At 45.1% G+C, this 18,144-nt stretch overlaps 1 protein-coding gene across 1 annotated transcript; it reads left to right on the plus strand.

The window, feature by feature from the left end:
* The first annotated feature begins 9,851 nt into the window (after positions 1-9,851).
* On the plus strand, positions 9,852-17,403 carry LOC129849854 (GTPase IMAP family member 7-like). The gene is made up of 3 exons (XM_055916594.1): positions 9,852-9,911; positions 11,382-11,465; positions 15,411-17,403. The coding sequence occupies exons 2-3, from the start codon at positions 11,384-11,386 to the stop codon at positions 16,547-16,549; spliced, it is 1,221 nt and encodes a 406-aa protein (XP_055772569.1). The 5' UTR covers positions 9,852-9,911; positions 11,382-11,383; the 3' UTR covers positions 16,550-17,403.
* The last annotated feature ends 741 nt before the right edge of the window (positions 17,404-18,144 follow it).

Consider the following 18,144-nt stretch of genomic DNA (forward strand, 5'->3'; position numbering starts at 1 on the left):
GGCGGCAGGTAGCCTAGTGGTTAGAGCGTTGGAATAATAACCAAAAGGTTGCAAGATCGAATCTCCTAGCTGACAAGGTAAAAATCTGTCGTTCTGCCCCTAAACAAGGCAGTTAACCCACTGCTCCTAGGCCATCAATGAAATAAGAATTTTTTCTTAACTGACTTGCCTAGTTAAATAGGCAATCTCACTCCAATACCTTGACTGTGTTGTCCTTAAGCCATTTTGCCACAACTTTGGAAGTATGCTTGGGGTCATTATCCATTTGGAAGACCAGTTTGCGACCAAACTTTAACTTCCTGACTGATGTCTTGAGATGTTTCTTCAATATATCCATGTAATTTTCCATCCTCATGATGCCAACTATTTTGTGAAGTGCACCAGTCCCTCCTGCAGCAAAGCACCCCCACAACATGATGCTGCCACCCCCATGCTACACGGTTGGGATGGTGTTCTTCGGCTTGCAAGCGTCCCCCTTTTCCTCCAAACATAACGATGGTCATTTTGGCCAAGCAGTTATATTTTTGTTTCATCAGACCAGAGGACATTTCTCCAAAAAGGACGATCTTTGTCCCCATGTGCAGTTGCAAACCGTAGTCTGACTTTTTTATGGCGGTTTTTGAGCAGTGGTTTCTTCCTTGCTGAGCGGTCTTTCAGGTTATGTCAATTTAGGACTCGTTTTACTGTGGATATAGATTCTTTTGTACCAGTTTCCTCAAGGTTATCTTCACAACGTCCTTTGCTGTTGTTCTGGGATTGATTTGCACTTTTCAGAGTCAAAACCCACAGAACCTACCACACAAGGCAAAACATGGAATGAATGCAGGAGCAGATGTCAGGAGCAGGACAAGACACACTCTTTTTGACTGATGATTGACATAAGGGCATGATAGGCCTTTCTGGCTTGCATGATTAGGATGGTCATAATGCTTCTTGATAGTGTCATTAAGTGTATTTTCTACAAGTTTAATTTAAAATATGAGGGAAGAAAACATGACTGTTTCTCTCAGCCTCATGACAAATTCTGCATTCATCCCAGTCATCAGCAACAGAGCATTGGGGTAGGTACATGTCTGACATCAATGTGTGGGCAATTACAATGATCATTTAATGGTCAAAGGTAAATTTAAGCAAATCATATAGGCTATGTTGTAATGGAATGTTTTGCCCTGTGTGGTAGGTTCTGACTCTTATGTAGGTGTCATAACCAGCCATAAAATAACAACAGTGGTAGGTTCTGTGGGTTTTGACTCTTATGTAGGTGTCATAGCCAACCATAAAATAATGTAAGATATGTCACAATAGGTCTAAATATATGTATCATGACAGTGTTGTGACCATATTATGACACGTTATGTTAGCTGTTATGACATATGACATGGTTATGACTTTGTCATAACATGTTATGATGCTGGGTGCCAAGTGAAGTGTAATAATTTTAAGTGTTTCTAAAATCTATGGGACAAATGAATGGTGGAAAAACGAATGGAACTATTTCCCTGTTTGACAGCTAGGTTTTATGGGTAATATGACTCATGCTGTGGTACTCTATGAAGTTGGAAAGAGCAGAAACAGATCTGCGACCAGGTTAGGCAACTATAAAGTTACAACTACAGTATAAAGTTACATTTCAAAATGCAGTTTTGTATGTTATTACATTTGTAACCTTTATTTGTGTCCCATGTGTCCAACACATTTCATCTAACCCAAAGATGTGGCCTATCTTCTGATTCTGGCAAGTAGCCAAGGTTAAAGTTAAAAAGCAACTTCCAATCAGAAATCAGACCCTACCTGTCCTGAGTAGAATAATTTTTGCCTAGCAGCACTCTCTCATTGGCTAGAAATGATTTGTTGCTGGGAAAATGAAACTTAACAGAATGTAAGGTGCAGCACATTGGGCGCTTTAGTATTGCATGAGTTTTAGACCATTCCATTGGTCCTTAAGGTAAATCTCCACCCAACTGCGGCACCTGGTGTCACGCCCTGGCCTTAGTATTATTTGTTTTCTTTATTATTTTAGTTAGGTCAGGGTGTGACATGGGGTATTTTTGTGTTTGGGGGTATTTATATGGTAGAGGTGGTGTTGGTGGTAGTGTATGGGTTTGTGTTGAGTGTATGTATCTAGCTGTGTCTATGGGTGTGTAGTTTTCTAGGAAAGTCTATGGTTGACTGAATGGGTTCTCAATTAGAGACAGCTGGTTTCGGTTGTCTCTAATTGGGAACCATATTTAAGGCTGCCATAGGCTTTAGCTGGTTGTGGGTCATTGTATTTGTATATGTATATGTCGACGTAAGTAGTTTGTGTGTGCACTTGCGTTTGAAGTTTCACGATCGTTTGTTGTTTTTGTTAGTGTGGTTTAAGTGTTTCGTGTTCATCTTCGTCGTTATAAATTAAAGAAGATGTATTCATATCATGTTGCGCCTTGGTCCTCTCATTCATGTCAACACGATCGTGACAGAATGACCCACCAATCTACGACCAAGCAACATGACCAGCGGCAACAGGAGCAACGCAAGGATTCATGGACATGGGAGGAAATTTTAGACCGGGAGGTACTAGGAGAATATAACCGCCCCAAAGCTGAGCTGGAGGCAGCGAAAGCAGAGAGGCGGCGATATGAGGAGCTAGCTCGGAGGCAGGAAAAGGATCTGGGCTACACTACGTGGGGGTAAGATGAGGGTGGACATTCATAGGGGGAGATGGAAGCTGGGATTGACTATGGTGGGGTGGGGACTGTTACGTTCCCCAGTTTCTGTGTTCTGTTTTGTATTTTAGTGTGTGTGTTTCAGGAGATGGCTTCCTGAAATACTCCCCAACCAGCTGATTGGTCAACCCCAGGCTAATTGGTGATTGGAGCTGACCCCGCCCCCTCGTCAAGAAGCAGCTGACTCTAATCACCATTGCCACCTGAAGATAAAAGCCAGTGTTCTGCCCCAAGAGATTTGTAGGGAGAGATGGAGAGAGATGAGATTTGGAGTAGAGATTTGGAGATTGAGAGAGAAAAATTAGATTGTGATATAGTGTGGGTTGTGTATCAGAAAGTGTGGTATGTACTGTTGTTGTTGGTAGCAGTTTTTCTATGTCCTGTGTTTGAGTGTTTGTGAAATCATTAATAATTACTCTGTTTCATTTGTTCCCAGGGGGGAAGGAGAAGGCACTTTGGGAGTGCTTAGGCAAGAGGCCCGCGGGCATACATATACCCGTAGTATATTTACTGTCTAGGCACACTAGGTAAGACCTGGGCGGACCACCCCCTGTATTTTGGTTAGGGCACCAGACGGTGCTAAGTTAGGTAAGTTAAGTGGGTAGTCAGGTTAGATAGGAGAGGGGGAACTTTGATATTTACTTTCTTTGCTTTGGTTCCGTCCAGCCCCTTTTCCCCATATTACCGTGTAAGAAAATAAATTCTAGTAAACGGTAAATTCTGCTTTTGTGTCATCCTTACTCGCACCTACAGTCCATACCTCTTGCACTTCAGAGAGTTGAGTTGTAGCAGGGAGTTGCGTTCCCTCTTCTCAGAGGCGTGCGTAACAGGGACCTCGCCCGGAGCCTGAGCCACCACCGTGGTCATATGCCCACCCAGACCCTCCCCTAGACTTTGTGCTGGTGCGCCCGGAGTTCGCACCTTATGGGGGGCGTTATGTCACGTTCCTGACCTATTTCTGTTAGTTTGTTTTATGTGTTAGTTGGTCAGGACGTGAGTTTGGGTGGGCATTCTATGTTTTCTGTTTCTATGTTGGTTTATGGGTTGCCTGGTATGGCTCTTAATTAGAGGCAGGTGTTTGGCGTTCCTCTAATTAAGAGTCATATTTAGGTAGGTGTTTTCACAGTGTTCGGTGTGGGTGATTGTCTCCTGTGTTTGTGTATGTCGTTGCGCCACACGGGACTGTTTTCGGTTTGTTTGTTCAGTGTCATTTTTGTGTAGGTTTTTTCCCTGTTCGTGCGTTCTCGTGTGTTATGTGAGTCCGTCGTCCAGATTCTGTCTACACCGTTTGTTGTTTTGTTAGTTTATTAGTCAAGTTCGTGTTTTCGTGTTTTTCTTTAATAAATCATGTCTTCACAATCCGCTGCATATTGGTTCAATCCCTGCTCCTCCTCTTCTGATGAAGAGGAAGAGGAAAGCAGTTACAGAATCACCCACCAATCCAGAACCAAGCGGCGTGAAGTCAAGCAGGATTATACACAGGAATCATGGACTTGGGAGGAAATATTGGACGGGAGAGGTTCATGGGCACAGCCGGGAGAATATCGCCGTCCCAAAGCTGAGCTGGAGGCAGCGAAAGCAGAGAGGCGGTGGTATGAGGAGGCAGCAAGGAGACGTGGCTGGAAGCCCGAGAGGAGAAAAATTTCTTGGGGGGGGGCTAAGAGGTGGTGGTAGTGGGCCAAGGGCAGGTAGGAGACCTGCGCCCACTTCCCAGGCTTACCGTGGAGAGCGGGAGTACGGGCAGGCGCCGTGTTACGCAGTAGAGCGTACGGTGTCTCCTGTACAGTGCATAGCCCAGTGCGGGTTATTCCACCTCCCCGCACTGGTAGGGCTAGATTGGGCATTGAGCCAGGTGTCATGAGGCCGGCTCAACACGTCTGGTCTCCAGTGCGTCTCCTCGGGCCGGCTTACATGGCACCAGCCTTACGCATGGTGTCCCCGGTTCGCCTACATAGCCCGGTGCGGGTTATTCCACCTCCCCGCACTGGTCGGGCGACGGGAAGCATTCAACCAGGTAAGGTTGGGCAGGCTCGGTGCTCAAGGGAGCCAGTACGCCTTCACGGTCCGGTATTTCCGGCACTTCCTCCCCGCCCCAGCCCAGTACCACCAGTGCCTACACCACGCACCAGGCTTCCAGTGCGTTTTCAGAGTCCTGTTCCTCCTCCACGCACTCTCCCTATGGTGCGTTTCTCCAGCCTAGTGCCTCCAGTTCCGGCACCGCGCACTAAGCCACATGTGCGTCTCCTAAGTCCTGTGCACGCTGTTGTTTCTCCCCGTACTCGTCCTGATGTGCGTGCACTCAGCCCGGTGCCACCAGTGCCGGTACCACGCACCAGGAATATAGCACGCTTTGAGAGTCCAGTGTGCCCTGTCCCTGCTCCCCGCACTAGGCTTGAAGTGCGTGTCCTCAGTCAGGTGCCTCCAGTTACGTCACCACGCACCAAGCCTACAGTGCGTCTCAGCCGGCCAGAGTCTGCCGTCTGCCCAACGGCGCATGAACTGCCTGTCTGCCAAGAGCCTGCAAAGCTGCCCGTCTGCCATGAGCCTACAGAGCCTTCCGCCAGACAGGAGCAGCCAGAGCCTTCCGCCAGACAGGTGCAGTCTGAGCCATCCGTCTCCGCAGCGCCATCTGAGCCATCCGTCTCCCCAGCGCCGTCTGAGCCATCCGTCTCCCCAGCGCCGTCTGAGCCATCCGTCTCCCCAGCACCGTCTGAGCCATCCGTCTGTCCTGAGCCATTAGAGCCGCCCGTCTGTCCCGAGCCGTCAGAGCCGATAGTCAGTCAGGAGCCGCTAGAGCCAGTTATCAGTCAGGATCTGCGAGAGCCGCCAACCAGACAGGATCTGCCAGAGCCGCCAACCAGACAGGATCTGCCAGAGCCGCCAACCAGACAGGATCTGCCAGAGCCGCCAACCAGACAGGATCTGCCAGAGCCGCCAACCAGACAGGATCTGCCAGAGCCGCCAACCAGACAGGATCTGCCAGAGCCGTCAGTGAGCCATGAGCGTCCAGAGCCTTCAGCCAGCCATGAGCGTCCAGAGCCGTCAGCGAGCCATGAGCGTCCAGAGCCGTCAGCGAGCCATGAGCGTCGAGAGCCGTCAGCCAGCCATGAGCGTCGAGAGCCGTCAGCCAGCCATGAGCGTCGAGAGCCGTCAGCCAGCCATGAGCGTCGAGAGCCGTCAGCCAGCCATGAGCGTCCAGAGCCGTTAGCCAGTCATGAGCTGTCCCTTAGCCCGGAGCGGCTATTTACCCAGAACTGCCCCTCAGTCCAGAGCTGTCTCTCTGTCCGGAGCTGCCTTTCAGTCCGGAGTTGCCCCTCTAACCTGATCTCCCTCTCTATCCTGAGCTACCTCTATATCCTGATCTATCCCTCTGTCTTGAGCTATCCCTCTGTCTTGATCTATCCCTCTGTCCCGGTGCTGCCCCTGTTGTTGATGTTACCAAGAGGATTTTGTGGGGGTAAGATGAGGGTGGACATTCATTTGGGGGAGGCTACGTAAGCGGGTAGTGACTAAGGTGGGGTGGGGACCACGACCAGTGCCGGAGCCGCCGCCGTGGAAGGACGCCCACCCAGACCCTCCCCTAGACTATGTGCTGGTGCGCCCGGAGTTCGCACCTTAAGGGGGGGGTTATGTCACGCCCTGGCCTTAGTATTATTTGTTTTCTTTATTATTTTAGTTAGGTCAGGGTGTGACATGGGGTATGTGTGTGTTTGGGGGTATTTATATGGTAGAGGTGGTGTTGGTGGTAGTGTATGGGTTTGTGTTGAGTGTATGTATCTAGCTGTGTCTATGGGTGTGTAGTTTTCTAGGAAAGTCTATGGTTGCCTGAATGGGTTCTCAATTAGAGACAGCTGGTTTCGGTTGTCTCTAATTGGGAACCATATTTAAGGCTGCCATAGGCTTTAGCTGTTTGTGGGTCATTGTATTTGTATATGTATATGTCGACGTAAGTAGTTTGTGTGTGCACTTGCGTTTGAAGTTTCACGATCGTTTGTTGTTTTTGTTAGTGTGGTTTAAGTGTTTCGTGTTCATCTTCGTCGTTATAAATTAAAGAAGATGTATTCATATCATGTTGCGCCTTGGTCCTCTCATTCATGTCAACACGATCGTGACACCTGGCTATGCAAAACCAGCAGGCCCACTGCTTCAGATCTCTCAGTGACAACAGGGGACAACAATATACAGATCCGTGCAACCACACTAAAAGTGAGTATTCATCTTAACTATCTTACTAATTAAATGTTGTACAACAATCTACTCTACAGTATTTGAATAACTGTAGCACAATATTAAGTAGACATTTTATTGATACCAGGTCTGTTAACATTTATGCATAAATAATCATATGATTACATCACTTATCATCAAAATGTCAAAACAATATAATCATGTAGCTGTTAGCAATCACATTCTGCTATATGTGTATTTATACACGTTTTAAAATTGTAGAACAGTGAAAGGAGAAACATGGTTAGACTTTAACCTGAAACATTTACCTTGATTAGTGCAGAGATAGTGCAGTATACTGTACCTTGTTTAGTGTAGAGATAGTGCAGTATACTCTACCTTGGTTAGTGCAGAGATAGTGCAGTATACTGTACCTTGATTAGTGCAGAGATAGTGCAGTATACTGTATCTTGTTCAAGGGGGTCGATCTTGGGTCAACACCCATCTTATTGTTGCTGTGAGGGACACACCTGCAGGTTTTTGTCAGTACTGACTAAGGTCACACTTCTTAGACGTTGCATGCATCAACCAATGGTTGACTGACAGATTGCTGAAACACATGATGTGGTTAGCGGATATGTAAAATACCTCTTGTTGTAAGATCTGGCGTCAGCAACATCTGAGCAGAGAAACATATCCTTTGTGTTCAGACACCTCCCAATTTACTCATTTAGCACTGGTTTCAGTATTAATGATTCCACTTAATTATTGTCTGAACTCTTCCTGTCTGTCTACACAGTAGATGTGATGTAATGTAATTATTGTCTGAACTCTTCCTGTCTGTCTACATAGTAGATGTGATGTTTGATGGTAATGGGACACGACCTCTAAATGGTTCTGGTCTTAACAGCAGCAGCCAGGCAACGGTAGAATAATAACCATGTTTAGAATGTCATTTGCTACAAATGTGAGTACGTTATGTTCACCTGATGTAGGCTACTTTGTTAAAACTTCTTGTCAATATGGGGGCGCTGTTTCCCCATTGGAAAAAATCGTGCCCAAATTAAACTGCCTCGTACTCAATTCTAGATCATACGATATGCATATTATTATTACTATTGGATAGAAAACACTCTGAAGTTTCTAAAACTGTTTGAATTATATCTGTGAGTAAAACAGAAATCGTTTGGCAGCAAACTTCCAAACAGGAAGGGAAAATTCTGAAAATGGGGCTCTGTGTCAGGGCTTGCCTATTCAATTGCCTTATATTTATGGATCTGTATGCACTCTATACGCCTTCCACTAGATGTCAACAGGCAGTAGAATGTTGAATGGGGTGTCTAGCTTGATGTGAGACCGAATGAGAGCTTTTGGAGTGACAGGTCCGCCCTATTGGCAGTATTCAGCTGCGCACAAGGGAACACGACATTGTCTTCTGAAATGCGTTAGGTATACACAACGAAATGCTCCGTCTCGGACTTTATTGGATACATATGAGAAAAATATCATAAAGATGGATTTTCAACTGAGTTTGACCAGTTTATTCAACGTTTATTGTGACTTTTTCTTATTTTTTTAAATCTAACACAGCGGTTGCATTAAGAACCAGTGTATCTTTCATTTGCTGTACAACATGTATTTTTTAGAAAAGTTTATGATGAGTTTTTTGGTTAGATTACTTGATTGTCTAAAATTTCTCCGGACAATTTGGTGCATCATGGCTACGTATTCACAATGTAAAACCACGATTTGTACCTCTAAATATGCACATTTTCGAACAAAACATAAATGTATTGTATAACATGATGTTATAAGACTGTCATCTGATGATGTTGTTCAAAGGTTAGTGATTCATTTTATCTCTATTTGTGGGTTTTGTGAAAGCTATGTTGGCGGTGAATAAATGGCGTTGTGTTTTTGGCTATTGTGGTTAGCTAATATAAATATATGTTGTGTTTTCGCTGTAAAACATTTAAAAAATCGGACATGTTGGCTGGATTCACAAGATTTGTATCTTTAATTTGCTGTATTGGACTTCTTAATGTGTGGAAGTTAAATATTTCTAAAAAATATTTTTGAATTTCGCGCGACGCGAAGGCAGCGGAATGTTTTGGGTGTTCCGCTAGCGGAACCCCGGGGCGAGAAAGGTTAACATGAGTCTGGAAAGAGAGTTTACAGTCTAGCCAGACACCCAGGCATGTCTAGTGATGTCATCGTTTGATTATGCCTGTATAAATAGCAACAGATGGCAACAGGTTAAAAATATGTCAATGTGCCCTTGAGCAAGGCACTAAAACCTATTTGTTCCTGTAAGTCACTCTGGATCAGACCGTCTGCTAAATGACATAAAATGTAAAAACATAAAAAACATATTTGAGGTTCTAGACAGCACTTCTTTCTCTATAAACTGAGCAGGACAGTTATTACTAAAACAATTACATTAGAAGACCTAGGCAACTATGAGCCTTAGTGCCAGTCTGTTTGTGGTATCATTAAATCTCCTTGTTACTCATCGTCATGGCTTGATAGTGATCAATGGAGTTGGAAAGAGAGCAAACTGATCTGGGACCAGGCTAGACAACTACAGTATGTAGTGATCAATGGAGTTGGAAAGAGAACAAACAGATCTGGGACCAGGCTAGACAACTACAGTATGTAGTGATCAATGGAGTTGGAAAGAGAACAAACTGATCTGGGACCAGGCTAGACAACTACATAGTTACATTTGAAAATGTTTTATTTGTTATTTTATTGTTAACTTTTTTCCCAGAAGAAGAGGTCTTTGTCCAACACATTTCATTTTACCCAGAGTTGTGGCTAATCCAAGGTTGAGTTGTCAGAGGAGGTTGATAATAATGACACCCAATCAGAATTCAGCCTCTGCCTGTCCTGAGGTGAATTATTTCTCTCATTGGCTAGAAATGACTAGTTACAGGTGAAACGAAACTTAACTGGGACTATAAGGTGCAGCACATAGCTTCAGCTCTCACTGTCACAACAGGGGACAACAAATAACAGATACGTGCAACTACACTAAAAGTGAGTATTCAACTACCTTACTAATGAAATGTACAACAATGTATTGTAATCACTGTAGCACAATATTGAGTAAACATTTTATTTATCCCAGGTTTGTTGACATTGATGCATACATAATCAATCGATGACATCACTAGACATGTCAAGACAATTCAATCAAAATAAACAAGTTTCTTGGAAAGTCAACAATCACATTCTTCTGTTTGTATTTATACATGTGGTTTAATATTTTAAAACAATGAAAGGAGAATAATGTTTTTCACTTTTATCTGAAGCATTAAATAGAAACCAGAGGGTCTAGGACAAGATAGTGTAGCACAGGTCTGGGTCTATGATATTTACCTAAGAGAGTTCAGGGCTGATTTCCTCATGTTGTTACAGTCTTAATGTTTTTCTCATAAAAATTGGTGGGCCAAATTAAACCACCTGCGGGCCAAATTCAGCCTGTGGGCCGCGAGTTGGGCAACCCTGCTATATATCTTATTGAAGTGGGCAAACCTTTAGTCAACACACCTTATAGCAGGTTGTTGCTGTGAGGGACTGACCTGTAGGTTTCTTGGTACTGAGTGACGGGTCATTATGCCACAGTGTACAGCAGGGGTGGGCATCTCCATTCATCTGGGGCCTGTTTGGAGACTTTGAGTGCATTCCTGACTGGCTACATTGATGATGCATGACAGATATTACAACGCCTGGATAGGTATTTTACATACCAGCCAGAGGAGGCTGGTGGGAGGAGCCATAGGAGGGATGGCTTATTGTAATGGCTGGAATGGAATACATTTAATGGTACCGACACATCAAACACATGGAAACAACGTGTTTGACACCGTTCCAGCCATTACAATGAGACCCTCCTCCTATATATTCTCCCACCAGCCTCCACTGATATCAGATATCCACATCATATGCTATAGCAATCTGGTGCCCGACAGCACTGTTGAACGATGTGGCATTCAACCAATGGTTGATGCAATGACACTCCTGTGCAGGGAACCAGGATCATACTTTAGCCCCAGCTAACACACCTGGCTCCAGTAATCAACTATAGATGGTCTTCAGGTTAGAATGTAATTAGTTGAATCAGGTGTTTTAGCTGTAGGGCTGGGGGAAAAGTGTGACACCAATCAGGCCCCAGAGAATTGGAGTTGCCCATCTCAGGTGTACAGGAACTGGTCCATCTGGTCCCAACACACTGCAGAATGTCAACTGTAGAATGATAAGCATGTTTAGAATGTCATTTGACACCCCCTATCTGAGTACATTATGTTCACCTGATATAGGTTACGTTGTTAGGGAATGTACTTTGTTTTACAACAGTTACACCACATAGCATCAATCTTCTTATGGTTCACATTGTTTTAAAGTGAAATAGCTGAGAAAAAATTCCAATTTAGTTTATGTGGACTTAGTTTTTGTCATGAGGTTATCGTCTGTTTCTGATTGTTTTTGATTGGCCGACTGTAAAAGCAATGGAACGAGGAAGAGGAGGGACTCTGAAGATTCTGTTCCTGTTGACACTCTGTCTGCAAGCCTTCACTGGTCAATGCCAAGGTACAGTACACAAACCCGCGCACACACACATGCAAGCACGTACACACACCAGGGCAATGCACAGACCTTTCAGGGGCAGGTGCTCAAAATTAAAATAAAAATTGCCTCTGTAGTGTACATTTTAAAGGTTATTTATTTCTGCAACAACACACTCAGTTCAGTGCCTCCTAAAGACATGATTGACATGGGGAAAAGAGGGCGGGCTATCAGCTGATCATTGATGTTGATGATTGATGTTAATCTGCTAGTTAGCTTTATTTATTTCACTGATTGTAATTTACCTTTGTTTTTTCTTACCCTCTCTGCTGCTCCTATTAGCCTATCAGACTGAATACAGATGATAATGTAGGCTAAATCAAGTGTTAAACAAATGTTAAGGTCTCTCAAGCTGGGCGTCTCCTTACAGGGCAGACTGGGAAACAAGCACAACCAGTAGACGGGGTGGGGGGCGTTGAACTTGACAACTTGCGAACAGTGGGTTCTGAACAACAATGGCAGACACATTTGTAAAATGGCGCCGGAAGGAATGGCAGCAGTTTTACGGGCGCCCAACCAATTGTGTTATTATGTGGGTTTTTTCGCAATATTTGTAAATTATTTTGTACATAATGTTTCTGCAACCATATCTTACGGCAGAAAAGAGCTTCTGGATATCACGATCACTCACCTCGGATTAGACAAAGATTTTTTCAACAACAAGCAGGACTCACACGATATTCTCCAAACACCCGGCAGGTCCGACATCCCATTTATTCGCAAGAGGAAGCGACGCATGTACAGAGGACAAAGGGCCGGATGCCTCGTCCGGACCCGCAGAAGGCAACTAGGAAAGCTGCCGTTACCGTCAATATTACTCGCCAACGTGCAATCATTGGACAATAAATTAGACGAGGTACGATCGCGAATATCCTACCAACGGGACATCAAAAACTGTAATATCCTGTGTTTCACGGAATCGTTGCTGCATGACGACATGGATATTCAGCGAGCGGGATACACGCTGCACCGGCAGGATAGAACAGCACACAGTAAGATGAGGGGGGGGGGTCTGTGCATATTTGTAAACAACAGCTGGTGCACGAAATCTAAGGAATTCTCTAGATTTTGCTCGCCTGAAGTAGAGTATATTGTGATAAATTGCAGGCCACACTACTTGCTTAGAGAGTTCTCAGCTATACTTTTCGCGGCTGTTCATTTACCACCACAAACAGATGCTGGCACTAAGACCGCACTCAGTCAGCTGTATAAGGAAATAAGCAAACAGGTAACCACTCACCCAGAGGCGGTGTTCCTAGTGGCCGGAGACTTTAATGCAGGGAAACTTAAAACAGTTCTACCAAATCTCTATCAACATGTTAAATGTGCAACCAGAGGGAAAAAATTCTAGATCATCTGTACTCCACACAGAGAGACGCGTACAAAGCTCTCACTCGCCCTCCATTTGGTAAATCTGACCACAACTCTATCCTCCTGATTCCTGCTTACAAGCAAAAATTTAAGCAGGAAGCACCAGTGACTCGGTCTAAAAAAGTGGTCAGATGAAGCAGATGCTAAACTACAGGACTGTTTTGCTATCACAGACTGGAAAATGTTCCGGGATCCTTCCGATGGCATTGAGGAGTACACCACATCAGTCACTGGCTTTATCAGTAAGTGTATTGAGGACTTCGTCCCCACAGTGACTGTACGTACATACCCCAACCAGAAGCCATGGATTACAGGCAACATTCACACTGAGCTAAAGGGTAGAGCTGCCGCATTCAAGGTGCAGGACTCTAACCCGGAAGCTTACAAGAAATCCCGCTATGCCCTGCGACGAACCATCAAACAGGCAAAGCGTCAATACAGGGCTAAGATTGAATCATAATCCACCGGCTCCAACGCTCGTCGGATGTGGCAGGGCTTGCAAACTATTACAGACTACAAAGGGAAGCACAGTCGCGACCTGCCCAGTGACACGAGCCTACCAGATGAGCTAAATCACTTCTATGCTCACTTCGAGGCAAGCAACACTGAGGCATGCATGAGAGCATCAGCTGTTCCGGACGACTGTGTGATCATGCTCTCCATAGCCGACGTGAGTAAGACCTTTAAACAGGTCAACATACACAAGGCTGCGAGGCCAGACGGAATCCTAGGACGTGTGCTCCGGGCATGTGCTGACCAACTGGCAGGTGTCTTCACTGACATTTTCAACTTGTCCCTGACTGAGTCTGTAATACCAACATGTTTCAAGCAGACCACCATAGTTCCTGTGCCCAAGAACACAAAGGCAGCCTGCCTAAATGACTACAGACCCGTAGCACTCACGTCCGTAGCCATGAAGTGCTTTGAAAGGCTGGTAATGGCTCACATCAACACCATTATCCCAGAGACCCTAGACCCACTCCAATTTGCATACCGCCCAAACAGATCCACAGATGACACAATCTCTATTACACTCCACACTGCCCTTTCCCACCTGGACAAAAGGAACACCTATGTGAGAATGCTATTCATTGACTACAGCTCAGCGTTCAACACCATAGTACCCTCAAAGCTCATCACTAAGCTAAGGAACCTGGGACTAAACACCTCCCTCTGCAACTGGATCCTGGACTTCCTGACGGGCCAACCCCAGGTGGTGAGGGTAGGTCGCAACACACCTGTCACGCTGATCCTCAACACTGGAGCTCCCCAGGGGTGCATGCTCAGTCCCCTCCTGTACGCCCTGTTCACCCACGACTTCATGGCCAGGCACGACTCCAACACCATCATTAAGTTTACAGACGACACAACAGTGGTAGGCCTGATCACCGACAACAACGAGACAGCCTATAGGGAGGAGGTCAGAGACCTGGCCGGGTGGTGCCAGAATAAAAACCTATCCCTCAACGTAACCAAGACTAAGGAGATGATTGTGGACTACAGGAAAAGGAGCACCGAGCACGCCCCCATTCTCATCGACAGGGCTGTAGTGGAGCAGTTTGAGAGCTTCAAGTTCCTTGGTGTCCACATCACCAACAAACTACAATGATCCAAACACACCAAGACAGTTGTGAAGAGGGCACGACAAAGCCTATTCCCCCTCAGGAAACTAAAATGATTTGGCATGGGTTCTGAGATCCTCAAAAGGTTCTACAGCTGCAACATCGAGAGCATCCTGACCGGTTGCATCACTGCCTGGTACGGCAATTGCTCGGCCACCGACCGCAAGGCAATTCAGAGGGTAGTGCGTACGGCCCAGTACATCACTGGGGCAAAGCTGCCTGCCATCCAAGACCTCTACACCAGGCAGTGTCAGAGGAAGGTCCTAAAAATTGTCAAAGACCCCAGCCACCCCATTCATAGACTGTTCCCTCTACTACTGCATGGCAAGCGGTACCGGAGTGCCAAGTCTAGGACAAAAAGGCTTCTCAACAGTTTTTACCCCCAAGCCATAAGTCTCCTGAACAGGTAACCAAATGGTTACCAGGACTATTTACATTGTGTGCCCCCTCCCAACCCCTCTTTTACACTGCTGCTACTCTCTGTTTATCTTATATGCAAAGTCACTTTAACTATACATTCATGTACATACTCCCTCAATTGGCCCGACCAACCAGTGCTCGGACTATTTGCTTGGCTATCTGCATTGTGTCCCACCACCCGCCAACCCCTCTTTTTACGCTACTGCTACTCTCTGTTCATCATATATGCATAGTCACTTTAACCATACCTACATGTACATACTACCTCAATAAGTCTGACTAACCGGTGTCTGTATATAGCCTTGCTACTCTTATTTTCAAATGTCTTTTAACTGTTTTATTTCTTTACTTACCTACACACACACACACACATAGCTTTTTTCACACTAATGGTTAGAGCTTGTAAGTAAGCATTTCACTGTAATGTCTACACCAGTTTTTTTCGTCGCACGGGACAAATCAACTTTGATTTAATTTATCTTGTCTGTTTTCACAGATTCAGGGCATTCGTCTGACCTGAGGATTGTTCTGGTAGGGAAGACTGGATCAGGGAAGAGTGCAACAGGAAACACCATCCTGGGGAGAGAGGCGTTTAGAGCTGCCTTCACCGCTGAGTCTGTCACTGATCACTGTGAGAAACAGAGTGGAGTGGTGAATGGGAGGAAGATTGATGTCATCGACACCCCGGGGCTCTATAACATAAAACTGTCTGAAGAAGAGATGAAAAGTGAAATAGAAAAGGCCATCTACATGTCAGTTCCAGGACCCCATGCCTTCCTGCTGGTGGTCGGACTGGTGAGGTTCACAGAGGAGGAGAGGAACACTGTGAAGTTGATCCAGGAGTTGTTTGGAGAAGAAGCATCAAAGTACACAATCATTCTGTTCACCGGTGGAGACCAGCTGGAGGACGTATCAGTGGAGGACTTTGTGAATGACAGTCAGGAGCTTAAGAAACTCGTCAAGCTCTTTAAGGGAAGATATCATCTCTTCAATAATAAAAAGAAGAATGACAACACTCAGGTCCCAGAGCTGCTGAAGAAGATAGATGAGATGGTGATGAAGAATGGAGGAAAACACTACACCAATGAGATGTACCAGGAGGTCCAGAGGAAGATCGAAGAAGAGGAGGAGAGGAAGAGACAGGAAAATGAGAAGAGAGAGAGAAAGAGGAGACAGGAAGAGGAGAAGAGAGAACAGCAAGAGAGGGAGAAACTGGAGGGGGAGATCAGGAAACGTGAAGAGAAGGTGAGAGAGGAGGAGAGGAAGAAACAGGAGGAGAAGGAGAGAGAGGAGGAGGAGGAGATCAGGAAACAGGTAGAGAAGGTGAGAGAGGAGGAGAGGAAAAAACAGGAGGAAAAGGAGAGAGAGGAGGAGAGGAAGAAACAGGAGGAGATCAGGAAACAGGTAGACGAAGTGAGAGAGGAGGAAAGGAAGAACCAGGAGGAGAACAGGAAACAGGCAGACAAGGCGAGAGAGATAGAGAAGGCGAGAGAGAAGTCAAAGGACCTATGGGGAAAGGTTTTTGGATTGGCAGCAACTGTTGTCACAGCGGTGGTAGCAGGACCAGCAGCAATTCCAGTCGGAGCTGCTGTACTTGCAAATGAAGTAGCTGAACATTTAGACGATTCTGATTAAATGAGAAAGAGGAGGCAGTGTGAAGTACCACTCTCTTCCTCATCTTAATGTCAAGTAGTAGCAGTGGATTAATACTGTACAATGACAACCATCAGGGATTGTTCAACACTTTCTAATATGGCCAGTTATTTACCATGTTTATCATTCAGAGGCTCAGGGATAGTAACATACTGTAGGATGACATTTATAATTCAACAAAAACAAAGACAGAAATATCTAAAATCATGTTTCATTAACTCAGAGATAGATAATAAGTTAGAATGGGTAAAGACATTCTAGGTTTCTGGATATCTACAGTATTGCTGTATCTACCCTCCCTCCCTGGTCTGTGTTCTCTCTCTATCCTATCAGGAATTGTTCATCACTTTCTAATATGATCAGTTATATAACATGTTTATCATTCAGAGGCTCAGGGATAATAACATAGGAGGCTGTTCAGAAAAAATGTGTTCTCCCTCTATCCTCCCTCCCTGGTCTGTGTTATCCCTCTACCCTCCCTCCCTGGTCTGTGTTATCCCTCTATCCTCCCTCCCTGGTCTGTGTTCTCCCTCTATCCTCCCTCCCTGGTCTGTGTTCTCCCTCCCTGGTCTGTGTTCTCCCTCCCTGGTCTGTGTTCTCCCTCCCTGGTCTGTTCTCCCTCCCTGTTCTGTTTTCCCTCCCTGGTCTGTGTTCTCCCTCCCTGGTCTGTGTACTCCCTCCCTGGTCTCCGTACTCCCTCCCTGATCTGTGTTCTCCCTCCCTGATCGGTGTTCTCCCTCCCTGCATTCATTTAAATGCATTTTGGGGTAGAAATGCCTTCTCGAACATGTGAACTTTCATGTGCCTTAATAAAAAACTTGTATGCCATCTGTAAATACGAATACAATTGTTAAATTACGAGCCTAGTTGGTTTAGCCAAAGAAAAGTTGGCAACCTTCCCGCTAGCCATGATTGGCTGAGATAATGAGTGGGCTGGACATGCCGAGAGATAAGTTTTGGATTGGTCTGCCATTTAGCTTGTTTCTGTCTATTTGAGCTGGTCAGTATGTCTAGGTAATCCTGTCTAACGCGTTTAAAAAACAAATGTATTGTGTATTAACCTGTCTAGGATCAGCGTGGCGCTAGCGGCACACCCCCCCCCCCCCCACTGAAAAACCAGTGCCGCGAAATTCAAAAAAAATATTTTTTTAAAATATTTAACTTTCACACATTAAAGTCCAATACAGCTAATGAAAGACACAGATCTTATGAATCCAGTCAACATTTCCGATTTTTAAAATGTTTTACAGGGAAGACACAATATGTAAAGATGTACATCTATTACCTAAAAACACATTAGCATAATCCACCATCTTTTATTTGTCCACCAACACCAGTAGCCATCACCAATTCGGCTAAACTAAGATATTTATAGCCCCTAACCAACAAAAAAACTCATTAGATGACAGTCTGATAACATATTTATGGTATGGGATAGGTTTTGTTAGAAAAAAGTGCATATTTCAGGTATATGGCATAGTTTACAATTGCACCCACCATCACAAATGGACTAGAATAATTACAATGAGCAACGTGTTTACCTAACTACTAATCATCAAACATTTCGTAAAAATACA

This window comes from Salvelinus fontinalis, unplaced genomic scaffold (genome assembly GCF_029448725.1).
Source record: "Salvelinus fontinalis isolate EN_2023a unplaced genomic scaffold, ASM2944872v1 scaffold_1750, whole genome shotgun sequence".
Lineage (NCBI taxonomy): Eukaryota > Metazoa > Chordata > Actinopteri > Salmoniformes > Salmonidae > Salvelinus > Salvelinus fontinalis.